Consider the following 22,207-nt stretch of genomic DNA (forward strand, 5'->3'; position numbering starts at 1 on the left):
TCTTCATCTCTTTCAGATAACTCTATGAGCTCTTTAGACTGTGAGTATTTCATTTCTCTCCTCAGTTACTCTTTACTGTGTCTGTATATGCAACTTCTATATAAGTTAAAGCCATGGGAAATGTATTTTGGGCACTAGACAGTAGTGATGAATGCTACAGAACTCAACTTGTGACTGTGTATACCTGAGCAGGTGGTGTAGCTGCCCTCTATTTCCAGACAAACTTTATTTTTCTCTGTGGCTCTGGCTATTTTAACCAGAGTCATTTCTCTTCGTGATAAGGAAACCTTCCCTGGGGCTGATTCTCCTCTGCTCTTGTTGTTAATGAGGCCCAAAGAGAGAGCTGTTTGTTTAAATGTTGCTTAAATGTTAGCGGTACAGTTGAATCAGCAACTGTATGTTTTAGCTGTTGATGTCAGTTTGTCATGTCCCCAGCCCCAGAAATAGACGAGGCCGCGGTGATGCAGCTGGCAGAGATGGGCTTTCCACTGGAGGCTTGTAGGAAGGCTGTCTACTACACAGGCAACATGGGCCCCGAGATGGCCTTCAACTGGATCATAGCCCACATGGAGGAGCCTGGTAAGGAGACATCACTGCATGAGAACTATGCACTGAGGCACCTGGTGGATGCTTGGTTAGCATAGTGAGTGAACACATGCAAGTGAAGTACCTAAACAAGTTTATCTGCAGCAAGGTAATAACCGAACTGGAAGCAGAAAGAGGAGCATCGCACTGTGCTCCAGTTTGTTCATACTGCCCATTTACAATCCAAATGGGGGTATGAAGGTTAAGCTTTACCTCCCACTCTTCATCCTGCAGGATGCTAGCACTATGTAGGTCTTTCATGGATGACAATTAAAATTATAATATGTTATCATGTATCATACTGTATGCACCATGCCTTCTTTGTAAAATTCCCTTTATTGGTTTTTGAACATGTCAGTAATGAATGAAAATGCAGTACACACACAAGGATCACAGTACAGCAGAAAGACGCTGCACATCATCTTCATGTAAATCACACTTTATTGGGTTTTCACACAGTGTTAAAGATGATACAGTGTCTGTTTCAGCATTTAGCTATTCTTTATCGAAATCTAAAATATTACAGTCAGAGGATCTGGTTGTATTGGATATCCAAAAATCAGAGACTTTTTGCATAATCTTAGGTCAGTTTTTAAAAGATTATTCACATGAAAATATGGTGCATCTCTGCCTTCGGAGTTGTCTGGCAGTCCTGTAGTAAGGCAGCTAATTCCTGAAAACATGACTTGAAATAGTCATGCCATGAGTGTTGATAGTTAAATAGGTAAGTGGAACCCAAAGATGCCAAAAATACTAGTGATAAACGGTCAGAACAGCAGCGGCACTGAAAGAGCCACAGTTCTGCAACAGTTTCAGTAAACTGAGTCTGCACACTTTAAGAGATGATCATGAGATCAATGCACTTTGTTAAAGGCAGACAAAATGCTGTTACACAACAAAACAACCGGTTATGTGACATTCCTTGTGCAGACAGTTACAGAATGAAAAGACTGTTTAGCAAACTGGTGCACTCACGTATGATGTTTAGCTTTTTAATCTACACAAATCTACCAAAAAACATTTTTGCAGCACGTATAGCTCCTTTTACTCTGAGATGCTGACAGAATACATTAGCTGGAGAAGCAAGGCAGGCTTTATTTGTATGGGACCTTTGAAACACAAAGGTAATTCAAAGTGAGAGACACTCCACATCTCCAGTTTTTCCATTACATAGAGATAAATGAGAGGTGTTTTTGCAAGTGTCAGACTTTGCATCCCTTTGTGTGCTTAGCTGTGTGTTTCTGTGTGTGAGATCTTCACCAGAAACTGACGGAGCCGACTCTGTCTCTCATAGAGCTTCTCAGCAGTAGAGACATTCCCCTGAGGTCTTAACTCATGTCACTTTTATTTCCCTGGGTGACTGTAAAGGGCCTCTACAGTGGAGGGAAATTAGAGCAGCCCCCTGCCTGTTAGTTTTCAAATGGGCCTAATGCATCTGCAAAACGAGCTGCATTCAGGCTCAGTAGCATCAGTAAAACCGTGTCCTGGTTTGTTGCCAAAGGTCACTTTTTCTTCTTCACCCCCCAACACTTGGTTGGTTTCAGCTTATTTATTTTCTACCAAACCTGTCATGTAATCATGTTTAGGTGCAGCAGGAGTACCACAGAACATTCCTTTTTGACTGAAGTCAACCTTAAAGAGATGCAATTGCAAATTTGCACATCTTATTAGAGGTGTATTTCCAAACTCAATTATTATATTTGTTTATGAGGTTACATTATTTTCTAGTGAATTTGGTGGAAATGAGCCCCATTGAACAGAGTGGGTAAACGGCTTTAATAAAGGAAGTGATGAGATGTTTTATTTCTGTGTCTGCAAGACCGCTGTCTTCCTGTGGTATAAAAACAACTGTGTAATAGGCAATTGAAAGGATGCAAGATAAGGAGGCTGAGATAGAGATGGTAGTGGGAGATAAGTGGGTATGCATTTTCATTTATGGCGAGGACAGCAATGAAGGCCACCAAAGGCATGGATTTACAGTAGGACTGTCCTTGTTCCCAGGTTGAGGGTCACTTCACTTTCTATCTATTGAATCTATTGAAAGTGCAAAAAGACCTTCAGTTCATTTAAAAAAAATTAGAAATACTTTGGTATTTTATGCAGTCTGTAATCTTTTACAAATAGTTTTTGAGTGGTCAATTGTAGCAGATGCTTTGATGTAGACCGTGTTTCTCCCTGGTGTTTTCTTCTGAACCCAAACGATATCAGAAAGCTTCACCTTTCCAGACATGCACTCAGAAATACTGACTTAGGAGCTTGACAAACATTCAAAATTCTTACCCATATATAACTAGCTTTATGGACAGCAAAATCCAAGACAGAGAAGAAAATAGATGTTTCACTTGTTTAGGAAAATTGAACCTGTGTATATGTTTGGCAGTTTTGTGTTTTATGCCTGTGCATGAATTGAACAGCAGTCCAACCTCCTTCACACACTGAGAGGACTCTGTAGTTCTGCCGTTGTTGACATTTTTCATTGTCAACATATATTTTTAAGTCAGCAGATGCTGTCGTGTCAGCAATTATAGAAGTTGCACACTAATGAATTTCAGTTGCAGGAGGCATCTGGCAGCTTTATTCTATTACAGTTCACAGCAAAACAATAACTAGATGTTTAGTTTCTGCTAAGTTTGACAAATACAGCCGTTGACTGGGTTAAAATGAACTTGAGAGCTGCAACATCTTTGTCTCTTCTCAGACTTTGCAGAACCTCTCACTCTGCCCTCCATGATGGATCCTGGTCCCTCCGCTAGTGACAGCCCCATGGGTGCCACCCCGATGGGCAACTCACCTCCTGAGGAGAGCGTTGCCATCCTCACTTCAATGGGCTTCCCTCGTTCTCACAGCATTAAGGCACTGAAATCCACGGTCAGTCTTCTGCCCGCTGTTCATTGTGTATACTAATAATTAACTTTTTTCTATTGGCTGGTGCTGAGATTTCTTTTCCAGGTGCCATTTTTCTTTTTCTAATAATTGGTTTCTGCCAGCTGATAACTCAGGCTTATTCCTTGACATTCCTTATAAAGAGGAGTCTGTTTACATCTTATCAACGTCAGTTTGAGTTTCTACATTTACTGCTGCAAACACCTGGGGCCTAATGCATCTTCCCCTGTGACTGAAATCCTCTACTGCGCACAAAGAGATGTATTGTGTTAGTGGAGGTGATAACATTGATTTGTTTTGAATGAACACAAGGGGAACTGGGCAGCCAGCGTGGGCAGTAATGGTCACCATGTCTGAAGTGATAAAGAAAAGGAGTTTTCTATAGGTGGTGCTCATTATTCAGTTTGTTTCTCATAGAGACAATTAATAGTTACAACTCTGAGAACAGAGTGCAGGGCAAAACACCACAGCGATGACTGCCCGGCACCACAAAGGAAAAAGAAAAGAAATGGTAAAAGTTATTCACTTGTGTTGGAAAATCATACAACAAAAAAGTACACCTTGTCACCCACTGAAAATGGAAAGGAAAGAGAAATATAGAAACAAAAGTGGCAAGAGTTCATGACAAAGCAGGTGGTGTTTGAAAAGAGGGCAAACAGAGGGTAAGATGATGAAAATCGAGCTCTGTGGCTTGGCTGGCCTACTTGTGTGAGTTCCAACCTGCAAGGTCCTACATGTCAGGGTGATTAAGGATGTCTGCTCTTCGTGGTGTTTACAAATAGTCCCAGCAGCACACGGACGCCTCCACTGACGCAGCCATTCAGGTGTAGGACCACGAGATCTGCCAGGAACATGCAGAGCCATTTTATCATCACCTTCCACAAGTGTACAGTACAAAAATATACTTTTTAATATCAGTCAAAAGTAATGCAGCTGCAGCAAATTCATGAGCTCCCTTCTTTTTGAAATGGCCCCTCATACTCGTGTTTCATATTTCAGACTGCCCCCTCAGCAAAAATAGCCCAACAGACTGTTAGTAAGACTTGGAAATGGACACCAGGCTTCCTTGTTGATTGTCCCTGATGACACCAAACTCCCTGCCACCTACAGCACAGTTGAAAAACATATTGCTCGTGGGAGAAGTGTGAAGCAGAGAGGGGTCTCACAGCTGGTAGATTATTAGCCCAAAATTAGGAGGAAGAATTTGACCTGAGAGGGAGAGACGGTGAAGCAGGCAGCCAGCCAATCCTCATCCCCATGTGCCTCTTAGACAGACATTGTCCAGGAATCGCACCTCTATTTTGGAGTCAAAGCAAACATCATCAGGGGAAATTTAGCACAGATGGATGCTTGCCACCTTCCTGTAAATAACTGCTCATTTTAACATGTTCAACACTGTACTATTTTTGAGTGTGCCCAAGATACAACAGAGAGCACCGGAGACAGAGAGAGCGAGAACAAAGTGCAACATAAAAAAAGTCTAATCCTCAGCCCTGACTGTGTCCTCATGTGCATTGTTTGCAGGCCATATGTCCTCTATGTGCTAAGAGTTCCTGTTGATAGTAGTACTTTTTTTAAAGCATAGCCACTATTATGCATCAGTTTCTGTACGACATGTACAACAGCAAGACTAAAGATTGTGTGAGTTATAAAATGTTGTCTATTTTAAATTTACAAATGCACCATTGACATTTAAAAACAAATATTAAACTTGTATTTAGTGATATATATACATATACATATAAAGGCATTTCAGCTGTTGATGTCCATGAACTTAGACTGTTTTGGGATATTTTCAACATCTTTAAGAACAACAACCTTGAACGAGCGCTCGACTGGATCTTCACCCACCCAGAGGAGGAGGAGAGTGATGCCCTGTCAGACATGGCTGACACAGAGCCCAACGACAACGCTTTCTCCAATGCCACCTCACACAGTGACTCCATGATGTCGCCAGACAGAGACACGTCAGGCCCGCGAGTCAAAGATGGACCGGGACGTGAGTCACTCTGCAGCACTGACTTTGCTGCTGTATCTATTTGTATCCCTTATCTAAATGTACATCTAGTAATCCCTGAGTTGTATCTGTGACCAGGAGTATTACCATGGCATTTTTCACAACTTTCACAGTTAATTTTCCTCTTGAAAATCAGCTTAATGCCTCATCTTCTACTTAAAAAAGTTAAATATCTAAACCACCCTCTTAGGTTAGTTCATCATAAATTCTAGTTGTGATTTCTCTTTTTTTTTTCAGGTTATGAGCTCCTTGCCTTTATCAGCCACATGGGAGCTTCCACAATGTCTGGACATTATGTTTGTCACATCAAAAAGGAGGGAAGGTGAGTTGTCTACCGTCTCATTTCTTCTTTTTTTATTGTGGAATAAAGCTGACACTAAATGGTGATCAAAATCAACAAAAAGACTCCTCTCCTAATGAATGTGTGTTCTTTAACATTACTACTCCAAATTGAATTATTAGTTTTATTATGAAGCTTTTGCCTCCAGAAGCCTGGAGGTGAATCATTCAAAATCACAATCTGTTTAGATTGAATAGGAAAAATACATAAATAAATTGACCCCATTTCCTTCTTCCTCTATTGCCGTTTAGAAGTGAGCAACACACACAGCACAAACATAATATGTGCCTTCCTCAAATGTTCCTCCTCCTGCAGGTGGGTGATCTACAATGACCACAAAGTGTGTTTGTCAGAAAGGCCTCCAAAAGACTTGGGCTACATCTACTTTTACCATCGACTGTCTAGCAGTTAAACTCCCATGCCCTCCACCCTGCAGCCTTTGAAAGAAGCACAGCCTTTCACTCAGAAGACTGGCAGACAAGTGCAATAACAGCCACAGTGGAAATAACTTCTCAGACCAGCTGCTTGCCTTATCGTGATGTCATTCAGGAGCAACCAGGAACACTAGTCAGAAAGGGAAAGCAATGTGCTTTTTGTGAGTTTGTGTTACATTATGCTTTAAATGTATATTTCAGTGTTTTATTTAAAAAAATCAGAGGGATGTGTGCAATTTCCACTAATGTACTGCTTTGTACACAAAATAACATCACATATCATATATGTTCCTCCTCTATGCCTTCAGCCACCAGTATTTTCAAAGTGGTACATTTTCTAAACATATTTTGAAACGGCAGTGCTCTGAAACTGCAACAGCAAACACAAACATTTGATGAGAAATGTCCTACACTGTGGTAGTCTGGCCAAGTTGTCAATATAGTCAATATTTCCTTCCCTGAAAGCACTTTTTGACTAAAATTTGTTTTGATTTTGCACCAGATGCAGTAGAAGTGGACTTGTTATTCACCAGCAATTGAATGTGATATCTTAAATTTCAACTTCAGTACCGCTGAACCTGTTAAACCTCAAAGTGGCCATTAGTCTATGAAGAGATTGCATTAAACTGATGCATGATAGAAGCAAAGCCTATTTATGACCAAATCATGTCATATAGAAGTCCTCTATCCTGCAGTGAATTTCTTTTATTTTTGCCCAAATTGCAAAATATTAGCATAGCAGCTACAGAAATAAAATAAAAACCCTTTGCCAGCTGCAGCCAGCTCACTGTTGTTCCTTTATGAATATGACAGATTCACTTTGAACCAAAAGGTAGAATGAAAATTTCCCATGACCTGCCACCAGCTTTCTACAGGTCAGTTAAATGTTTTATGCATCAGAGCTGTTTTGACATCTAAAGCGGTATGCACTGCAATCAAATCTACTCTTAAGCCTTCTGCGTATGATGAGAGCTGCACAGCGACTTTGCCTCCTCTAAAATGTCCTCTCTTGTACTTGTGACAGACACAGTGCAGTGCTCAATGTACAGCTTCATGGTGCTCCACAGCCTTGTCTTCGGCTTTAATACTGACAAATCACAGTGAATGTAGGACTGGCCCTTTGCTGTTTGGTCACGATCATGTCATTGGATTATCCACCACCTCTATGTTAAATGTGCAGGAGAATGTATGTGCTCACATGAATTTACAGCCTCTTGACTGTCAATAGCATCTCAGTATGCTACATGAAACTGGACTTTAGTCTGATGCATCTCAAAATGTTAGTGTAATATTACAAAGTACTGGATTTTTGTTGGTGACATGGACAGTTAAGTCCTTGGCATGTGGTGAAACTGTATTTTACTCAGTGGTGCACTTTTAGGTGCATATTTAAAGGGGAGTTCAGCTAATAATTGACTTATTCTGCCTTCCTAAAATGTTCATCCATCTGGTTTTTACCTCCCATATTCAAGGTGAGAACAGTCCTTTGTCAGTAAATTGGCATTAAGAGGATCGAATGGGTTTGAAAAATAGACAAACATAAACTTTAAAAGTGACTGGAATATAATTGTCCTTAAAAATGTCTTCCAACAATCAGGCTTTCAAGAACAGTCTTTCTTTGAGGGCTAATGACTTCATAGACCAAAAAAAAGTATATTGAGGTATTCAGATAAGCATTTACTTTACAAAATAAATGCATATCTTAGCACTTTGGTGAGCAGAGTGTCAGTCTTATTAAATCTTGACCTCTCATCCTCATCAGATGCTACCTGATAAAATGCTGCAGTGTTCATCGTCTATGCAGCTCTCTATGCAAGTCCAGTGTTTCTGCAGTTCTTCCTATAAAAAAAGTAATTTTTTTTCTCAGAAACCAAATCGGTTCTCATCAGTAGATAGGTGGTAAAGTTGTCTTGTTAAGCAATGTCTTCAGATATTCTGACCAGTTCTCCCTCATTCTCCTGATGATGTTGCATTTAGTAGTTTTGCCTTTTTGCTTCACCTTTCCCTCCAGCTTGGTCTCTTCCATTCTTTTCCTTTACATTGTCAAAATGTAGCAGCTCAGCTGTCACTCAGAGGCGTTTTCACTGTCAGCATGTGCACGAGACATTGACATTTAGTCATCTGGGTTGTACAATTATACTTTTGTGAGTTTTATTCTCTTTTTTTTTTCATTTATCTGAATGTCAGAAAGGTTCTTCATCTGTTTTTACTCTGTTGCCTTTTTGCAAACAAGTTTGTGCCAGTTGTGTAGTTTTCATTACATAGTTTCCCTGAAGAGATGATTTTAAGTTGACTTTTGTAATGTGTTTATCCAAATATGGCTTAGCTGTATGTGAATAGAGTCATGACAGTACAGTATACCCAGTGGCACTGTTTACTTACAATGTTTGGATAATTTAATAAACTACACCTTTGTTGAGACTTGGCTTCTTTAAGAATGAACAAGAAACTACAGTTCAAAGGTGACTTCTTTTAGACAATAAGACAAAAGCACAGAGAATATAACAGTTTATTTTAAAAGGTTACTTTCATATTGTACATTTTCAAAGGTGCTAATGCTTTCCTTGTGATTATACAGGGAGAGTAATATGCATTACAGTAAGTGTTTCAGTAAATGAATTACTGTATATAAAGTATATCATTTTCTAAGTTAATCAAAATATTTTATTCATACATCTGATGCATCGATTAATAAACCAGGATAAAATGCCTTTGTACATGTTGAATTGAGGAGTGAAGAAAGAAATGTACGACATGTACTGATAACCTTCATGAACCCCAACCAATGAAGCAGTTATTAGCAATTTATGAAGGCTATATAGTGTGTGCATGAGGACTAAGCATATCTAGAAATTACTACCACATTACCATCAACAAATATTTTATAAATATGGAGAAAAGAAGTGTTCAAAGTGGAACACATTAACAGGGCGTATCAGTAAACCTAACCAATACATTTTACAAACTCAGCAGAGTAGTGTGAAATGTTTCATTCCGCCTTTTCACAAACATAATATTTAACAGTTTCTTTTCCAAAATCTGTTTCTATTTCATAGTGGCATTTCCCCCAATAACCGTTTTATTTCATAATGCCACTTTTTATTTCAAAATCTTTGTCCGTCAATCAAGATGAACAGGCCAGAGCCAGTTATGCGACTGGCTGCTGTGGGAGAGACAATAACATAAAAGTTATATTTTATAAGTCAATATGAGTTACAATCACCATCAATACAATGACATAATTTTGAACATTTTGCATCTCCATATATAAAGGATCATAAGCAGGGCTGTGTAAAATTGGTACTGAAGATCATTATCATTGATGACCCTAAAAATTCTTCCAGTCTACTCCACATTGTTTATAGACTATGGGTAACCAGATCTAATAAAGCTGTCGTGCTTTATATGACATGACCAAGCAGTTAGCAGTTTTACAGCAGCTCTATGAATGTGTGCATAACAATTTTGTGATATGATATTAACCATGGTTAGTTTTGACACAAAGTCATTTGGTAACAACATTTCAATAGCTTTATAGGTTGGGGTTATTGCAGTGGTTACTAGTACATTTCTAGTTTGTAGAAGTTTTAAAGTATCTACAGAATATTACTATGACTAGTCCTGTCAGGTTTGCCCGGCTGCACCTGCCTCTCTCCCCTCTCTCCCTCTATTTTAGCTCCCTTACCCCTGATTTCTTTATCTGACACACCTGCTTCACGTCCCCTGAATCACCACCAGCTGCACCTGATTAGTTTCTTCCTATATATACCGTGCTTATCGTCCACTTCCCTGCCAGTTCTTTCTACACACAAGCCTGTTTCTATGCCGATCTATTGTTTTTGTCTACTTTATGTATTTGCTCACACTCTTCATCCCAGCTCCGTTCCTGTCTTGTGCCCCGTGTCTTATCTTCCCAGCCGCTATCGCTTCTCCGGACCACGGACCTCCTCAACTCCACATCACTCCACCACGCAGGTCGATGCACAGTCTCCCATTAACTGTTTCTGTGACTCTCTCCTCAGCAACCATCACCACAACCAGTCCAGGAGTGAATCCCAGTGTCCGCAGCCCGGCCTCCTCCTTATCATCTCATCACTGACTGTATGTTTTCCGATGTCTGCCGCTCGACACCCGGTTCTGCTCCGTATTCCTTCACCTGGTTGTACACATAATTGTTATCGTCACTGTAAATAAATTGAGCACTTCTTGCACCGAAGTCAGTTACCTGGGTCCGTCATTTTGTACTCGCTCACCTCCCTACCAGAGCGATCCTAACAAGTCATTTGTAGCAGTGTACCAGTATCCGAGCTCAAGTATGTTTGGACAAGATAAGGTGTGTTCTGCCTTGCACTCATTTCTCTGCTCGAGCCTTGCACACTCACTCGTTCTATGCAAGAATATAATCTGAATATATACGTTTTTGTCAAGGTTTCAGATTTTAAAAGTGCATTGTAGAAATATTGCAAGGAAACTTCATGTTATATTTAATGTTTAAATATTAATGGGAGTATAAGAAAGCAGTTTCATGTATTTCATGCATCAGGACAAATGAAAATAGCTTTTAAAAAAAATGTAGGATATCGAACATGCGGTCAACCTCAATCTGTCCCTCAGGAGCATGCGTTAAGCTAGGGGAGATCACCTGAGAAGGTACTAGGTTCTACAAAAAGACTGTCACCAGGCATCCTATCTCAGTGCACTGCAGTAAGATGCACACAGTACAAGTTTAGATTTTAAGCCAGAGATTTAAAGTTTCTTTAAAAAAATAAGTTTTCATCTTTAACACAACTACAGAATGTTGAAATGCAAACAAAAATGAAGGCCTACAACCTCATAAGAAAAATACAGCTGGGTGCCTCTACCAAATTTCACACAAATCCATCCAGTAACTGTTGAGACATTTCACCCACTAGGATTCATCCTGTGGGAACATGAATGTACCAAATTTAATGGCTGTCCATTCATTCGTTACTGAGCCATTTCAGCCTGGTAGATGGACTGAAAAAAAATGACATTGCCATCTATAGAGCATTGCTACTATCAGTTCTGAAAAGAACTGATAGACTACTGGCCCATTTTATTGCAATAAGAAGCTACAATGTGAGCCTCTGCTTTTATCATCCAGTGTTTCAGAAAGCAAATAAATTTGTCCATTCACCTTTGCTTTGGCCTCACTGCCTTTGCCATTGTGCAGTCCATTGTGAGCCCCCCTCTGAATCAGCCTGTTAGAGGCATGCACATCTCACTGGCCTCCTCTGCTCCTTGATCTATTAAACATTAAAGTTGGCCACAGAGACTTTGTGCCAACACCTTTAAAGTATGGTGTCGGACTGCAGCAGCTGCTCATCTGTTTCAGCCTGAAAACTGTCTTACTTATGAAATCTTAGTTCGTCAACAGTAGTGTGTTTTAATTGCAAACTTAAAAAGAAGAGAGTTCTTCTCAGAATGCATCCAAAGTGAGTTTCAAGGAGAACGTATGCAGATACAGTGAACCAGTATAATAAAACATATATCTGTTAGCAAAGCCGACGTAGGCTACGGCAGTGAATTCAGTGTGTGCTGAGGCCAAAGACCTACTGCTATTCCAGGAGATTATAAAATACAGAGGCTACACTTTAGGGAGATGGCATGTTTGTGTGCGTGTGTGTGTGTAACTGTGTATTTTTCAGAATCACTGACCACGTTTCTCTTCTGAAAAAGAGTTTTTGTTTTCTTGCACTTTCCTAATGAAACATATCTTCTCATACAGACTGTGACATCAAAGCTGTCCAGTTTGGGAAATGAATGGCTCTCATACTGATCCCTGCTTCCCCCTGATAGCATTCGCTGAAAGCACAGGACCACCACTTCTTTTTTGGTCCAGTGAGGCAGACAGGGACAAACTGGTAATTCAGCATGGTAACAAAAAAACATGACCTTTTGCATAGGATCTGAGATTAAGACCACTTTCTACAACACACTCATACTGTGGCCAGGCCTGTTTAACACCAGGCTGAGCTATACAGTACAGCAGATGATCTATCATTCACTCTGTTGCACGGCGTGGAACGTGACGTTTACTTCACAGAGTAACTTTCAAGCTAGGGACAGTGATGCAAATGAAGCTGTCAGCTAAAAAGTATATTTTTAAGAAAAAGGTGGTGCAGAGGATTTACAGTATCTGAAACGAGAAAATTGCTGCACTTCGTACAGTCCTGTAGCTGCATGATGAGCTCATGTTTGGAGTTATCATGATACAAATGGAACTTTGTGTGCAGCATTCTGCCCCACCTTAGATTGATATTTAAATCATGCATGATGGCCAAGGCAAATTGATTTAATTAAATGCATGAGCTTTGCTGCCTGTGGAGCCACAGCAAAAATACAAATGGTTGCAATAGGACATGCTCCACGAGTCTTGCCTTGCAGCTCCACATCTTTTACCTGTAATGTCATTATACTGTATTAAAGATCAATACAGTTGGGAAATTTACGAAATGACACATGCATCAAATATTCTATAGTCATCTCAGCAGATGAAAGAGATATTTTTAGACCTGTAACATATCAGAAGGTTAGAGAGTTGCCACACTAATAAAGATCCTACACATCAGTGTTTTCCACCCTGTGTGGAGGCCTCTAACCATTCAGCATAAAGGGAACAAAGAGAAGCTAGGAGCCAACAAAATAAAAATAATGGCTCAGAAAGCTTTCAAGTTCAGGAGATGGCAGTTTTTAAATAAACTGAAACCAGTCAGAAAATGGCTTAGTGCTTTTGTGTTACCATAAAAACAGTATAAATAAATATTGTTGTTCGCATGCATTTGAGTAAGGCTTTACAACCCGGCTTGCATGTTCCATGGGGGTTGAGGAAGTTATGTTTGTCTGAGGTGCAAAGGGGAAAATTCTAAAAGTATGTTAAGAATCCATTTATGAAAATGCTTATTCATGCAGTATCATTACTCTCCACTGAACAAGGATGAAAACAAGCCAGGAACGTAATTTGGAGTTCCAGGTGATATGGTGCAGTCTTTCATTTGCTCGCTAAATCCATCCTTCAGCAGGCTGAGATAGTCTTGAGTCTTTGAAAGTAATTGGACAATGAAACCTTTTCTTCCTCAGACCTTCAAACAGTGTGCGCATGTTCTTCTGTGAGCGTCTCAAGCTGCCTGTCTGCCCATCTTTCCTGGCCCAGCTCTGTTCCACTGGATGAGTCAGTTTTTAATTGATGTGTTCTCTAAGGCATTGCTCGTACAATCTTTGCCTGTCCTTGTGCTCTTCAGGGAAATCACAAATTACAGTGCAAATCCATCACAAAAGCAGTCGCTTCAAACACTTGGAAGAACCTCTCCTCAAAACTGCACCAAGGTACTTGGGCAAAAATATAATAACTTTGACAAGTGTAGTTAATTCTGTTGTGCAAAAAAACCATACTAACATCAGATCCAATCCAGTCTGATGTGTGCACTTTGGGCTTTTGGCTGTTGGGTAGAAATCTGAGAGTAAGTGACAGGGGGCAATGCTGTCAACACTGCCTCCCATTCCTTAAATGTCTAAGTTGAAGGCCCTCATGAGAAGATCCAGGTCACCAATATTTGCAGCCTGGAAGAGTTCGGGCTGGTCCATCATGGATAAAGCTATCCTGAGAGCAGCCCAGATGTTTCCAGACATCACCTGGTGGGACTGCTGGCGACTCCGGCTTTTCCTCTGAAGGCTTAAGGCAGTCAGGAAGTTACTTGCCGCCTCTCTGAGGAAGTAACAATAAATACAGTCAGGGACCGTCTACAAAGTGCAACACTGAAATGAGATAGGCCTATTACAAAAATATTCAATAACCCTTAGTTAGTGAAAATGTGTTTTAAATAGGCTATTGAATAATGTCACTGTTAGCCAGTAGGGTCACCAAAATCATTCATCATTATGGACAGGCCAGAACCCCACTGAAAATGAATTGTTTTGTATGTAGGAAGCAGCATTAGACTGATGGGGGAACAGGTGCATCTTCAGTGCTTCAGGTGAGGCTCCAGTTTTGGGTGGGTAGGTGTCTGGTGGGTGTTCTGTCCCTACAAATGTCCAGACCAAACCTACTCCATTGTTGGTATTAGTGCACGGCGTCTGGTAACTTCACATAAATACCAGCAGAGCTCCACTCTCCTTCAGCCTGAGCAGAAACCGAATCAAACACAATATTGAAAACACTCCTGACAGGACCTTTAAAGGTCTGCTCATTATCTGGCACGTCTACAGTCGGGCCACAATGAGAAAAGGCATGGCTAGGGCAAAATATGCTTAATAATTTACTTTTTCAACAGCTTTTCCATAACATAGCTACAATTATCTAAATCATATCCAGAGTTTAAAAGAAGTGTTCTACTGAGTGTATTTTCTGGATGAGTAACTTTCCTCTCATACGCCAAGAATCACATCTTCTGTTCATCAAGCTACAGTAAGTATTGCCCTTTTGTTTTGCTAATGTACTAATGAAATTTTGTGTTCAGCTGTCTTTTGTGTTCTTGGTTGTTAGTTTATGGCTTCTTGTTAGTTTATCTTGTCGGACCTGGCTATATCATGGTGTCTGCTGGGTACTAGTTTCTGACCATACTGCTGACCTAGTGCTGTATTGGTATTATTTGCTTTGCCATTAGTCTAAATTGATTCTTGTAGTGGTTAAGCTTGTTGCTTTTTGGATGCAGGTGCATTTTTGGATTCTTCCTCACAACTGAATGAGGTATTTGTGAATATTGCATGTGTATTTATAACAAATGAGATGAACAAGTTGGGTTTTCTGTATATTTCCTATTAGGTTTTTGTGAAGTCACATAATTATGTAGGCTATCTGTAACACTGGGTTCACGGGACGCTCAACAGGCTTTTGTCAGACTCAAAATAAATCCAGTTTACATTTTCTCCATGCTTTTTGTAATCACCTATTTCAGAAACATTTCAATTAATAGCAGCAGTTACATTCAGCGCTAATCATTACAAAGTTTAGAGCATGTGCTGACAGTCATCATCACCACAAGACAATTCAAAACAAGAGAGTGTATGACTGGTTCAATGGCTAGAAGGGCTTTGTTGGGAAATGTCCCATGGTATGGCAGCTGGTGCCCAGCCTGCACACAGGATATTTATATAATAGCTGAATTTGGGTTTTACATCCAATGTTTTGTAGTTTTGTAATCAGTCAGTGTTGGATTTGATGTGCATGTTTCGAGTTGTGAGATCAGAGCGTAATATCAAATATAAAGTCTGTACATATATTTCACATGAATTAAATGACTAAAATTACAGTGCATACCTGCAGGCTTTAGCTTTGCCGTGTCATTTTTCCTTTCTTTCTTTCTTTCTTTGCAACTTAAAGTCTGTGTGCCGCTGTCACCTTTTTGACTCTACTCCACTGTATCAAACGAGTTGAAATCTGTCCCACTCACCTGTGTGCCCCCAGGTTAATGCAGCTGATGCCCAGGTTGTACCTGGATCTGATAAACCCCGGCTGCAGCTCTAGTGCTCGTGTGTAAGCCTCCACTGCCTCCTCACTCCGGTCCCCGTTTGCCAGCGTTGCCCCCAGGCGGTTCCACAACAAGTAGTCCTAGATCAAGGGGGAGCGGTGAGTGGGTTGGATGTGGGACAATGAATGTCAGAGGGTGAAGATGAAAAATTAGTTTTAGTGAAGTTTACCATGATAAGTATTGTCAGATGCTTAAATAATATGGATTGTGTATTTAATCAGTACACACATTGGAGAGTTCCTTATTTAGTCTCATTTTAAACTCTTCAGCAGCATCACTTTAGTTATCTTTGAGTCTTACATTCTTAGCATGTTTGAAAGATCTCAAGTAGCTAACGGTGTCTGACAGAAAAGAGCAGCACCCAGCCTTGTAGGAAGTTATAATTCATGCCTTTTCTTTAAGCATGAACAAAGTGTTTTGAAGAATGGCACAGCTCCCTGCTATAAAGTTACCTAGCAAGGGTAATTTAAGGAGAGCGTCCTTAAATTACACTGGGCGTCCTTGTCATTGTTTCTCACCTGCAGGCATTGGGCATATACAGAGGTCATGGTCTGCCACAGTATAGGGGTCCTAGATCTCTGGCTAAGCCTAGCAGTGTAATATACTCATCTCCCTTTGTGTTCAGAGCTATTTTTCCAGCAGGGGAGCGAATATTAGCAAGTCAAATATGGGAGGTTGGATTTAACTGTGAGTAATATTGGTGCCGGCCTGGGATGATGCTAGGAGGACAGACTCATTTGCATTGCAAAAATTTGTGGTTGTACTGACGTGCATGTTTGTTTTGTTCGCTGTCTGTGTGCATTCCAGTCTATTAATATACGAGTCAAAGAAACTTTCTAGTTTTCAGTGTAAATGTGCATGCTCTACATCTTGCTCTTGTGCTGGATTGTGAGTATGTAAGAGCGTGTGTGTGCCAGTCAGGAGTTCATGAGGCCAGATTTGGCACCTCCTTGCTTCACATATTAGCGTGACAGCTTGATGTGCATCACTGCATCTGTTTGCATGTGCTCTCCTTTGGTATTTGTGGCTCCAGCCCTCTAAGGATGTACACACACTTGAAGGCTTTATGTCTGCTGTGTGTTTCTGTCCTTGTATTTTTTCATATTGAAAACGGTGACTCACCACTAGCCTTGAATGAGGATATTCATTTGGTCTTACTACCATTTTAGCTTGTTTGCAGTGAAGAAGTGGCTCTTTAAAAATCACATTAAATCACAGTGCCAATATTGCTTTAAAAAGCTGCTATTAGGTTATTTTCCCAAATTATTCAAAAGATTATTTAAATAATTGCTGAGCTAACATGCTAAGATAATTTCGGCCACGATAGTCACTGTGAAATATTCATGTTGGCTCATACCTCTCTGTGACTTATAGCAACTTATTCAAACAACCAGCTTCACTGGCTTCCTGTGAGGTGAAAACAAACAGTATCCGTTTTGCTAAATGTATTGTATGTGAATATCTGAATGAGCCTCTGAGCAGGCAAATAGTATTTTATGAAAGGTGTGGATTTTCCATCACTGGCACAAAAACAGTACCAGCTGGAATCAAACAGCTGCAACACATCTGTCATGTCTCTGCAATGTTACCAGCCGTAATATAAAAATCTCAAAATGTGTTAAAGTAATGGCATGACTAGATGACTCTGTGGGTATTGGAAAAATACATCTTGGGGTGAACTGATCCATTCAGAATGTGCTCATCATCTACAACTGAAATGCTAATGTACACTGTATAGCACTACCTGTTGTGTTCTAACAAGGCAAAATACTGTAATAATTGAGAGTCCCTTGATTTACTCTTTGTTATATTGCCACATAAAGATGCTTTGTTTAATAAGTGATGACCAAAGAGAGAGGCCTGTTGTCATTTACACTTTGATTAAGATTCTGAATTAAGTGTATTGCCTTGCCTACCTCTCGGGCATCTCTACCTCTGACAAGCATTTGTAGTTATACAGCTTCACTCTGACTAATCTGTGTTGTGTTTTTGTGTGTGTGTGTGTGTGTGTGTGTGTGTGTGTGTGTTTTTAGGAGTCCTACCTCGGGCCGCACTGACAGTGCTGTATTGAAGGCCTCCACAGCTTTGCTGAACTCTCCGCTGAGGTTGTAGAGCACCCCAAGGCCTGTCTGTAAATCTGGGTCAATGCTCTCAGAGTTGTGCTGAACTGCTTCCAGGAAGAGTTCCTTGACCTCGGGTAGCAGGGAGCTGTGGGCGCACACAGACGCACATAAGGATTAGTGTGACTTAAGGCTGCTGAGGAAGGGTGCTTAAGATCGCAGTGCTGTCATGTGCAATGCCCTGCTTGTCAGCTGTTAATGTAAGAAAATGAGGACAATGAGGGTAAAGGAGAAATAGTAGGACGGAGCAGGAATAGTAGCTTAGTATTTGAACTCATTGTAAACCCTTGATAGCAGTCAGAAAGCAGTAGTGTTGGGGGTAGGATGAAGGAGCCTTGTTTTCGTCTTTTAATTAATTAATGAAATATGAAGTCCATGTTTGAGTTCCAGATTAACTCTCTTCACTGTTGACAGTGTTTATTGTTCTGCTAAATGAATGTTATTAACCTGATTCTCTATAGTCTTGTATCAGAGCACTCTTAGTTGTGTATTGTTCACATTCATCCAGCTAATATTCTGAACATGTTGTGTGACTCCCTGCAATCTTTACATTATTTTGAGTGCCTGACTCAGTTTGGAGAACCATTACACAAAAGTGACAATTTAAAGAAACTGCAGCTAGACAGCTACTTCTGCCTCAGTGGTCATTTGGTCCTTAGCCTTTGGTTAAAAATACCCCATTACTCTTTATGTTATGTGTCTGTTTCCACGAGACTGGACATATCAGTTGGAGGGAGGATAAAGGAGGGAGAGGAACTGCACAGAGGAGTCCAGAGTACAATAATGCTAAAGAGAGAGCGATGAGGTGAGGAGCAGAAATGAAAAGGATGGAATTACACAGATCAGAGGGGCAACTGCAGTAAATGGGATGTAGCCTACCTGTATCTTTTCACACTGACTAGACTAATTTAATAAAGTGATGCTTTACCTTCGATGCAGAAGGGAAGCAAAACACTTTCTGATTTAAACTTCTTAAATGAGAAGATTTGCAGTTTTTTTTGTCAATAGTAAACTGAATATAGCATAATTGAGTTTTAAACTATTGATGGAAAAATTGCATCTTTGATTCTGCATAGTTGAGGAGCATTTAGCTATTTTTTAATTAATAGACTAAACATTTGGCAGATTATTCAGTAATGAGAATACTATAGTTGTAGCCTATAATCCTCCAGTGCCATCAGAGACGTATTGTATTTAAAGATGCACCGATTGAAATTTTCTGGGCCGATGTCAAATTTATTTATTTTTCTAACTGTGACCAGCCAATTCCGATTTAGTCTTCAGTTCTTACATTTAACAAAGTTGTAAAGGAAACATTGCGATCGATAAAAATCCTAGTGATGTTATCATCAGCTTTCAACTGGTCTGGATTTAGACTCTGGCTATTCGGGGTCAGTACCCTACCTTTCATGTCTGCCCATGTTGGAAGCATGAGACATCCTGCGCTGAGAGTTTGGGGATCCCATCAAGTGGGTCTTGCCCTTCAGCAGGTGCTTGTACTTTGAATTGTGTTGCAGCCAGCCGAGCAGGGCCTCGCACGCGTCATGGCACATACCGGTGTTGGTCAGGCTCACTGCCAGAGCCATGAGAGCTGGGAGGTTGTTTGGGTGGAGCTCCAAACACCTGGATGTAGACAGGACCCGGGCATGGGAGAGGAGAGATGGTGTAAGGTGCCTACTTCAAACACAAATCTAGGTTTGACAGGTGTGAATTGAGAGAAGCCGAACATTAGGTGGAGACTAATGATTTCTGGGTCAGGGATGAGCTGCACTTGTCCTGCTCTGCCTCTGCTGCAGAGGACCAGGTTTGTATATTGCCACAAGCAGCAGGATCAGATAATTTGCATTAGGTTTGCATTTAGGAAAAAAAAACACCCTGGTGATTGATCCAGGATTCCTGGAACAACCCCAGGTTTTCAACTAGGCACGCTACAGCCAAAAAACAGCAGTACAGTAGCATTTGTAACATGATGCTTTCCATCTGAAGTAGTGCCAGTGTAGCAACAACACAACTAATGCCAAATAAACATCTAATCTCACTTCATACCAAAAACACTCCACTCACAGATGGAGCTAATAAAGAAGGTAAAATATACAACACAAACTACCTGAGATATGCATATATGTGCTGGAAGAGTAGACCTCTACAGTATGTCATTTAGGATGTTGTCTCTTGTGTTTTCTGTTGACTTGTCGGTGCTCACACCCCCAGATAGTGCAATTTCTGGCTTTAGCAGTCTTATGAATGAAAGTAGGCCACCTCCCATTGAGGACTCTGTTCAAACCCTGACTCTGTGCAATCACCATCCATGTAGGGGTGCCTCTATTTTAAGAAGAAAGCTTTCTTTCCAGTTGCTGGTTTAAAAACGTTGCTAACTGTAGAGGGAAAGATTTTGTTTTTGTGGCTGTAAGTGTAACAGATCATTACATTAGAATTTAGTTTTCCCTTTTTTGTTCTTGCTAAATAGGCTGCTGACAGAGTTCAATGAAAACCTCTCAGGCAAATGTCATATGGTGGGATTCAACTTTTATCCTGGTGTTTTCAAAGAGTTCCACTTGTGCAAATATATGGTATCCCTGAGCAGTAACAGCTGACAGCTCCGTCATGTCTGACAGCAATTTCTGATGCAGTTGTTTCTCCTACCTCTGGAGGGAGACAATTGCTGCCTGCTCATTCTCATTTTCAGCCTGGGTTGTCCCCAACACTTGCCAAGCCTGAAAGAAAGCAAAATATAGATAACAGTAAAGAGCAGGATGGGAGGTTGGTATTGTCAAGGGGCTGAAACAGTCACAGTGGCTAAGCATCGTCTGCCAGGCACAATAATGGGGATCCCGCACTACTTTTATAAACAAAACCCCACAGATTCCACAGCATCTGAAACTTTCATGATGCCAAACAAAGGCACACACAGTGTTTAAAACTTGGTATAATGTTTAGATTTGAGATTTGTTCTTGGATACTCTATTAAATCATCCAAGCAATAAAAACTATTTAAGCTATCTGGGATGACTTGTTGGTTTCTGTGTTGTCTCTTTAAAAAAGCGAAGCAATAATTTAGATGAGTAATTTGCATTTATTTAGACCTGAACAAATGGTGAATTAGGCAGTCAACAGAAAATTAATTAAGGTCTATTTTAATAATGAATTTATCATTTGAGTCATTTTCATACTGACAGTTCTACAGGTAATATTGTTGAGTAAACTGTGAAACCTTGAATGTGACTGTGGAAAGCCATGGTGCCTGGTCTGTGTGTAGGTTTCGGGCCACATCAAGAAAAAGCAAACTGTACCTCTTGATCTGCACAAGAGTAGAAAATGATGTAACTACCTCAAAATGCAAAATATGAGATTAATCCCTCTTTATTTTGCCTGTAAGGGCACACTTAATAACCTGTCCTGAAGCAAATCTGTGTAGAGGGTTTTTTTTTTTGTTCTACTCTTTGAAATGAGGAATGAAATTATTTCTGAACGATTCAAAGGTCTTCACAGAGGGGCAATAAGCCACTAAGCACCCTAGGAGGAATTTCAGAATCATATTAGTTCCATATACTGCAGGATAATCCTCTCTTTGGAATAACTGGCACATTTCTGTATATTCTAAGAGTACTTAGCGTGAAGGCTTTGCTCTTTCAGTCTGCAAAGAGGTCACTTCTTTTTGAAACAGGGAGAACACAAAGTAGATTAAAAAGCCTATGCAGTGAGCTATTATTCAGCTCATTGGGCAAATGGAAATTTTCTCGTATTTTTTTTCCCTATAGTAAACAAGTGATTGAACAGGGGAAACATCCTCTGCCCTCTATAGGAAATCAGCACCCAGCCTGTGGGAGCTTCTTAATACTGTCAATCTGATTCACACAGCCTGTGGTCAGTGAGGCATTCTTCCTTTCTAGTTCCTCTCAGCACGATGTAGACTAAGTGGGGTTGATTTTAACCCTAAGTTTTCTAAGTTTCAACTGCTCCACTGCAGTTTTAGTGTAACACTCCACATCCCAGCTGTAAATACATATGTCTCCATGGTTAACTTGACTGGTTGACTAAAGGAAAAAAAATGTGTGCGTGTGTGTGTGTGTGTGTGTGTGTGTGTGTAATAAATGAATTTACCTCTGAATCATTAGGGTCCTGCAAGACAGCTGCTTCCAGCAAGAGCACTGCATTTGGCAAGTCTCCCTCTCGAGACTTCTTTAGTCCCTCTTCAAATGCATTAGGCAAGTCCTTATAAGGATTATCTGTGTGGAAGTAGTAACCCTGTCAGGGGGAAAAAAAACAGGGACTGTGGCAGTGTCAGTTTCTCTCTCTCTCTCTCTCTCTCTCTCTTTCCCATATTCACATGCAACTATCCT

The 22,207-nt window shown here is 40.4% G+C and overlaps 2 protein-coding genes across 8 annotated transcripts in view; one reads left to right on the plus strand and one right to left on the minus strand.

Annotated features, from left to right (window-relative positions):
• Window positions 1–8,685, plus strand: part of usp13 (ubiquitin specific peptidase 13) — a 29,424-nt gene extending 20,739 nt beyond the window's left edge. For all 4 annotated transcript variants that reach the window (XM_020596774.1, XM_020596775.1, XM_020596776.1 and 1 more), the window contains exons 16-21: window positions 17–40; window positions 436–579; window positions 3,284–3,453; window positions 5,278–5,467; window positions 5,723–5,807; window positions 6,141–8,685. In XM_020596774.1, the coding sequence (XP_020452430.1) occupies window positions 17–40; window positions 436–579; window positions 3,284–3,453; window positions 5,278–5,467; window positions 5,723–5,807; window positions 6,141–6,237 (710 nt within the window). In that variant the 3' untranslated portion in view covers window positions 6,238–8,685. The remainder of the gene's footprint in view (window positions 1–16; window positions 41–435; window positions 580–3,283; window positions 3,454–5,277; window positions 5,468–5,722; window positions 5,808–6,140) is intronic.
• A 1,769-nt stretch (window positions 8,686–10,454) lies between these two features.
• Window positions 10,455–22,207, minus strand: part of pex5la (peroxisomal biogenesis factor 5-like a) — a 78,566-nt gene continuing 66,813 nt past the window's right edge. For all 4 annotated transcript variants that reach the window (XM_020596823.1, XM_020596821.1, XM_020596822.1 and 1 more), the window contains 6 exons: window positions 21,969–22,112; window positions 20,511–20,581; window positions 19,272–19,490; window positions 17,790–17,955; window positions 15,670–15,827; window positions 10,455–13,985 (listed from right to left, as the gene is read on the minus strand). In XM_020596823.1, the coding sequence (XP_020452479.1) occupies window positions 13,784–13,985; window positions 15,670–15,827; window positions 17,790–17,955; window positions 19,272–19,490; window positions 20,511–20,581; window positions 21,969–22,112 (960 nt within the window). In that variant the 3' untranslated portion in view covers window positions 10,455–13,783. The remainder of the gene's footprint in view (window positions 13,986–15,669; window positions 15,828–17,789; window positions 17,956–19,271; window positions 19,491–20,510; window positions 20,582–21,968; window positions 22,113–22,207) is intronic.

This window comes from Monopterus albus, unplaced genomic scaffold, assembly GCF_001952655.1.
Source record: "Monopterus albus unplaced genomic scaffold, M_albus_1.0 scaffold31.1, whole genome shotgun sequence".
Lineage (NCBI taxonomy): Eukaryota > Metazoa > Chordata > Actinopteri > Synbranchiformes > Synbranchidae > Monopterus > Monopterus albus.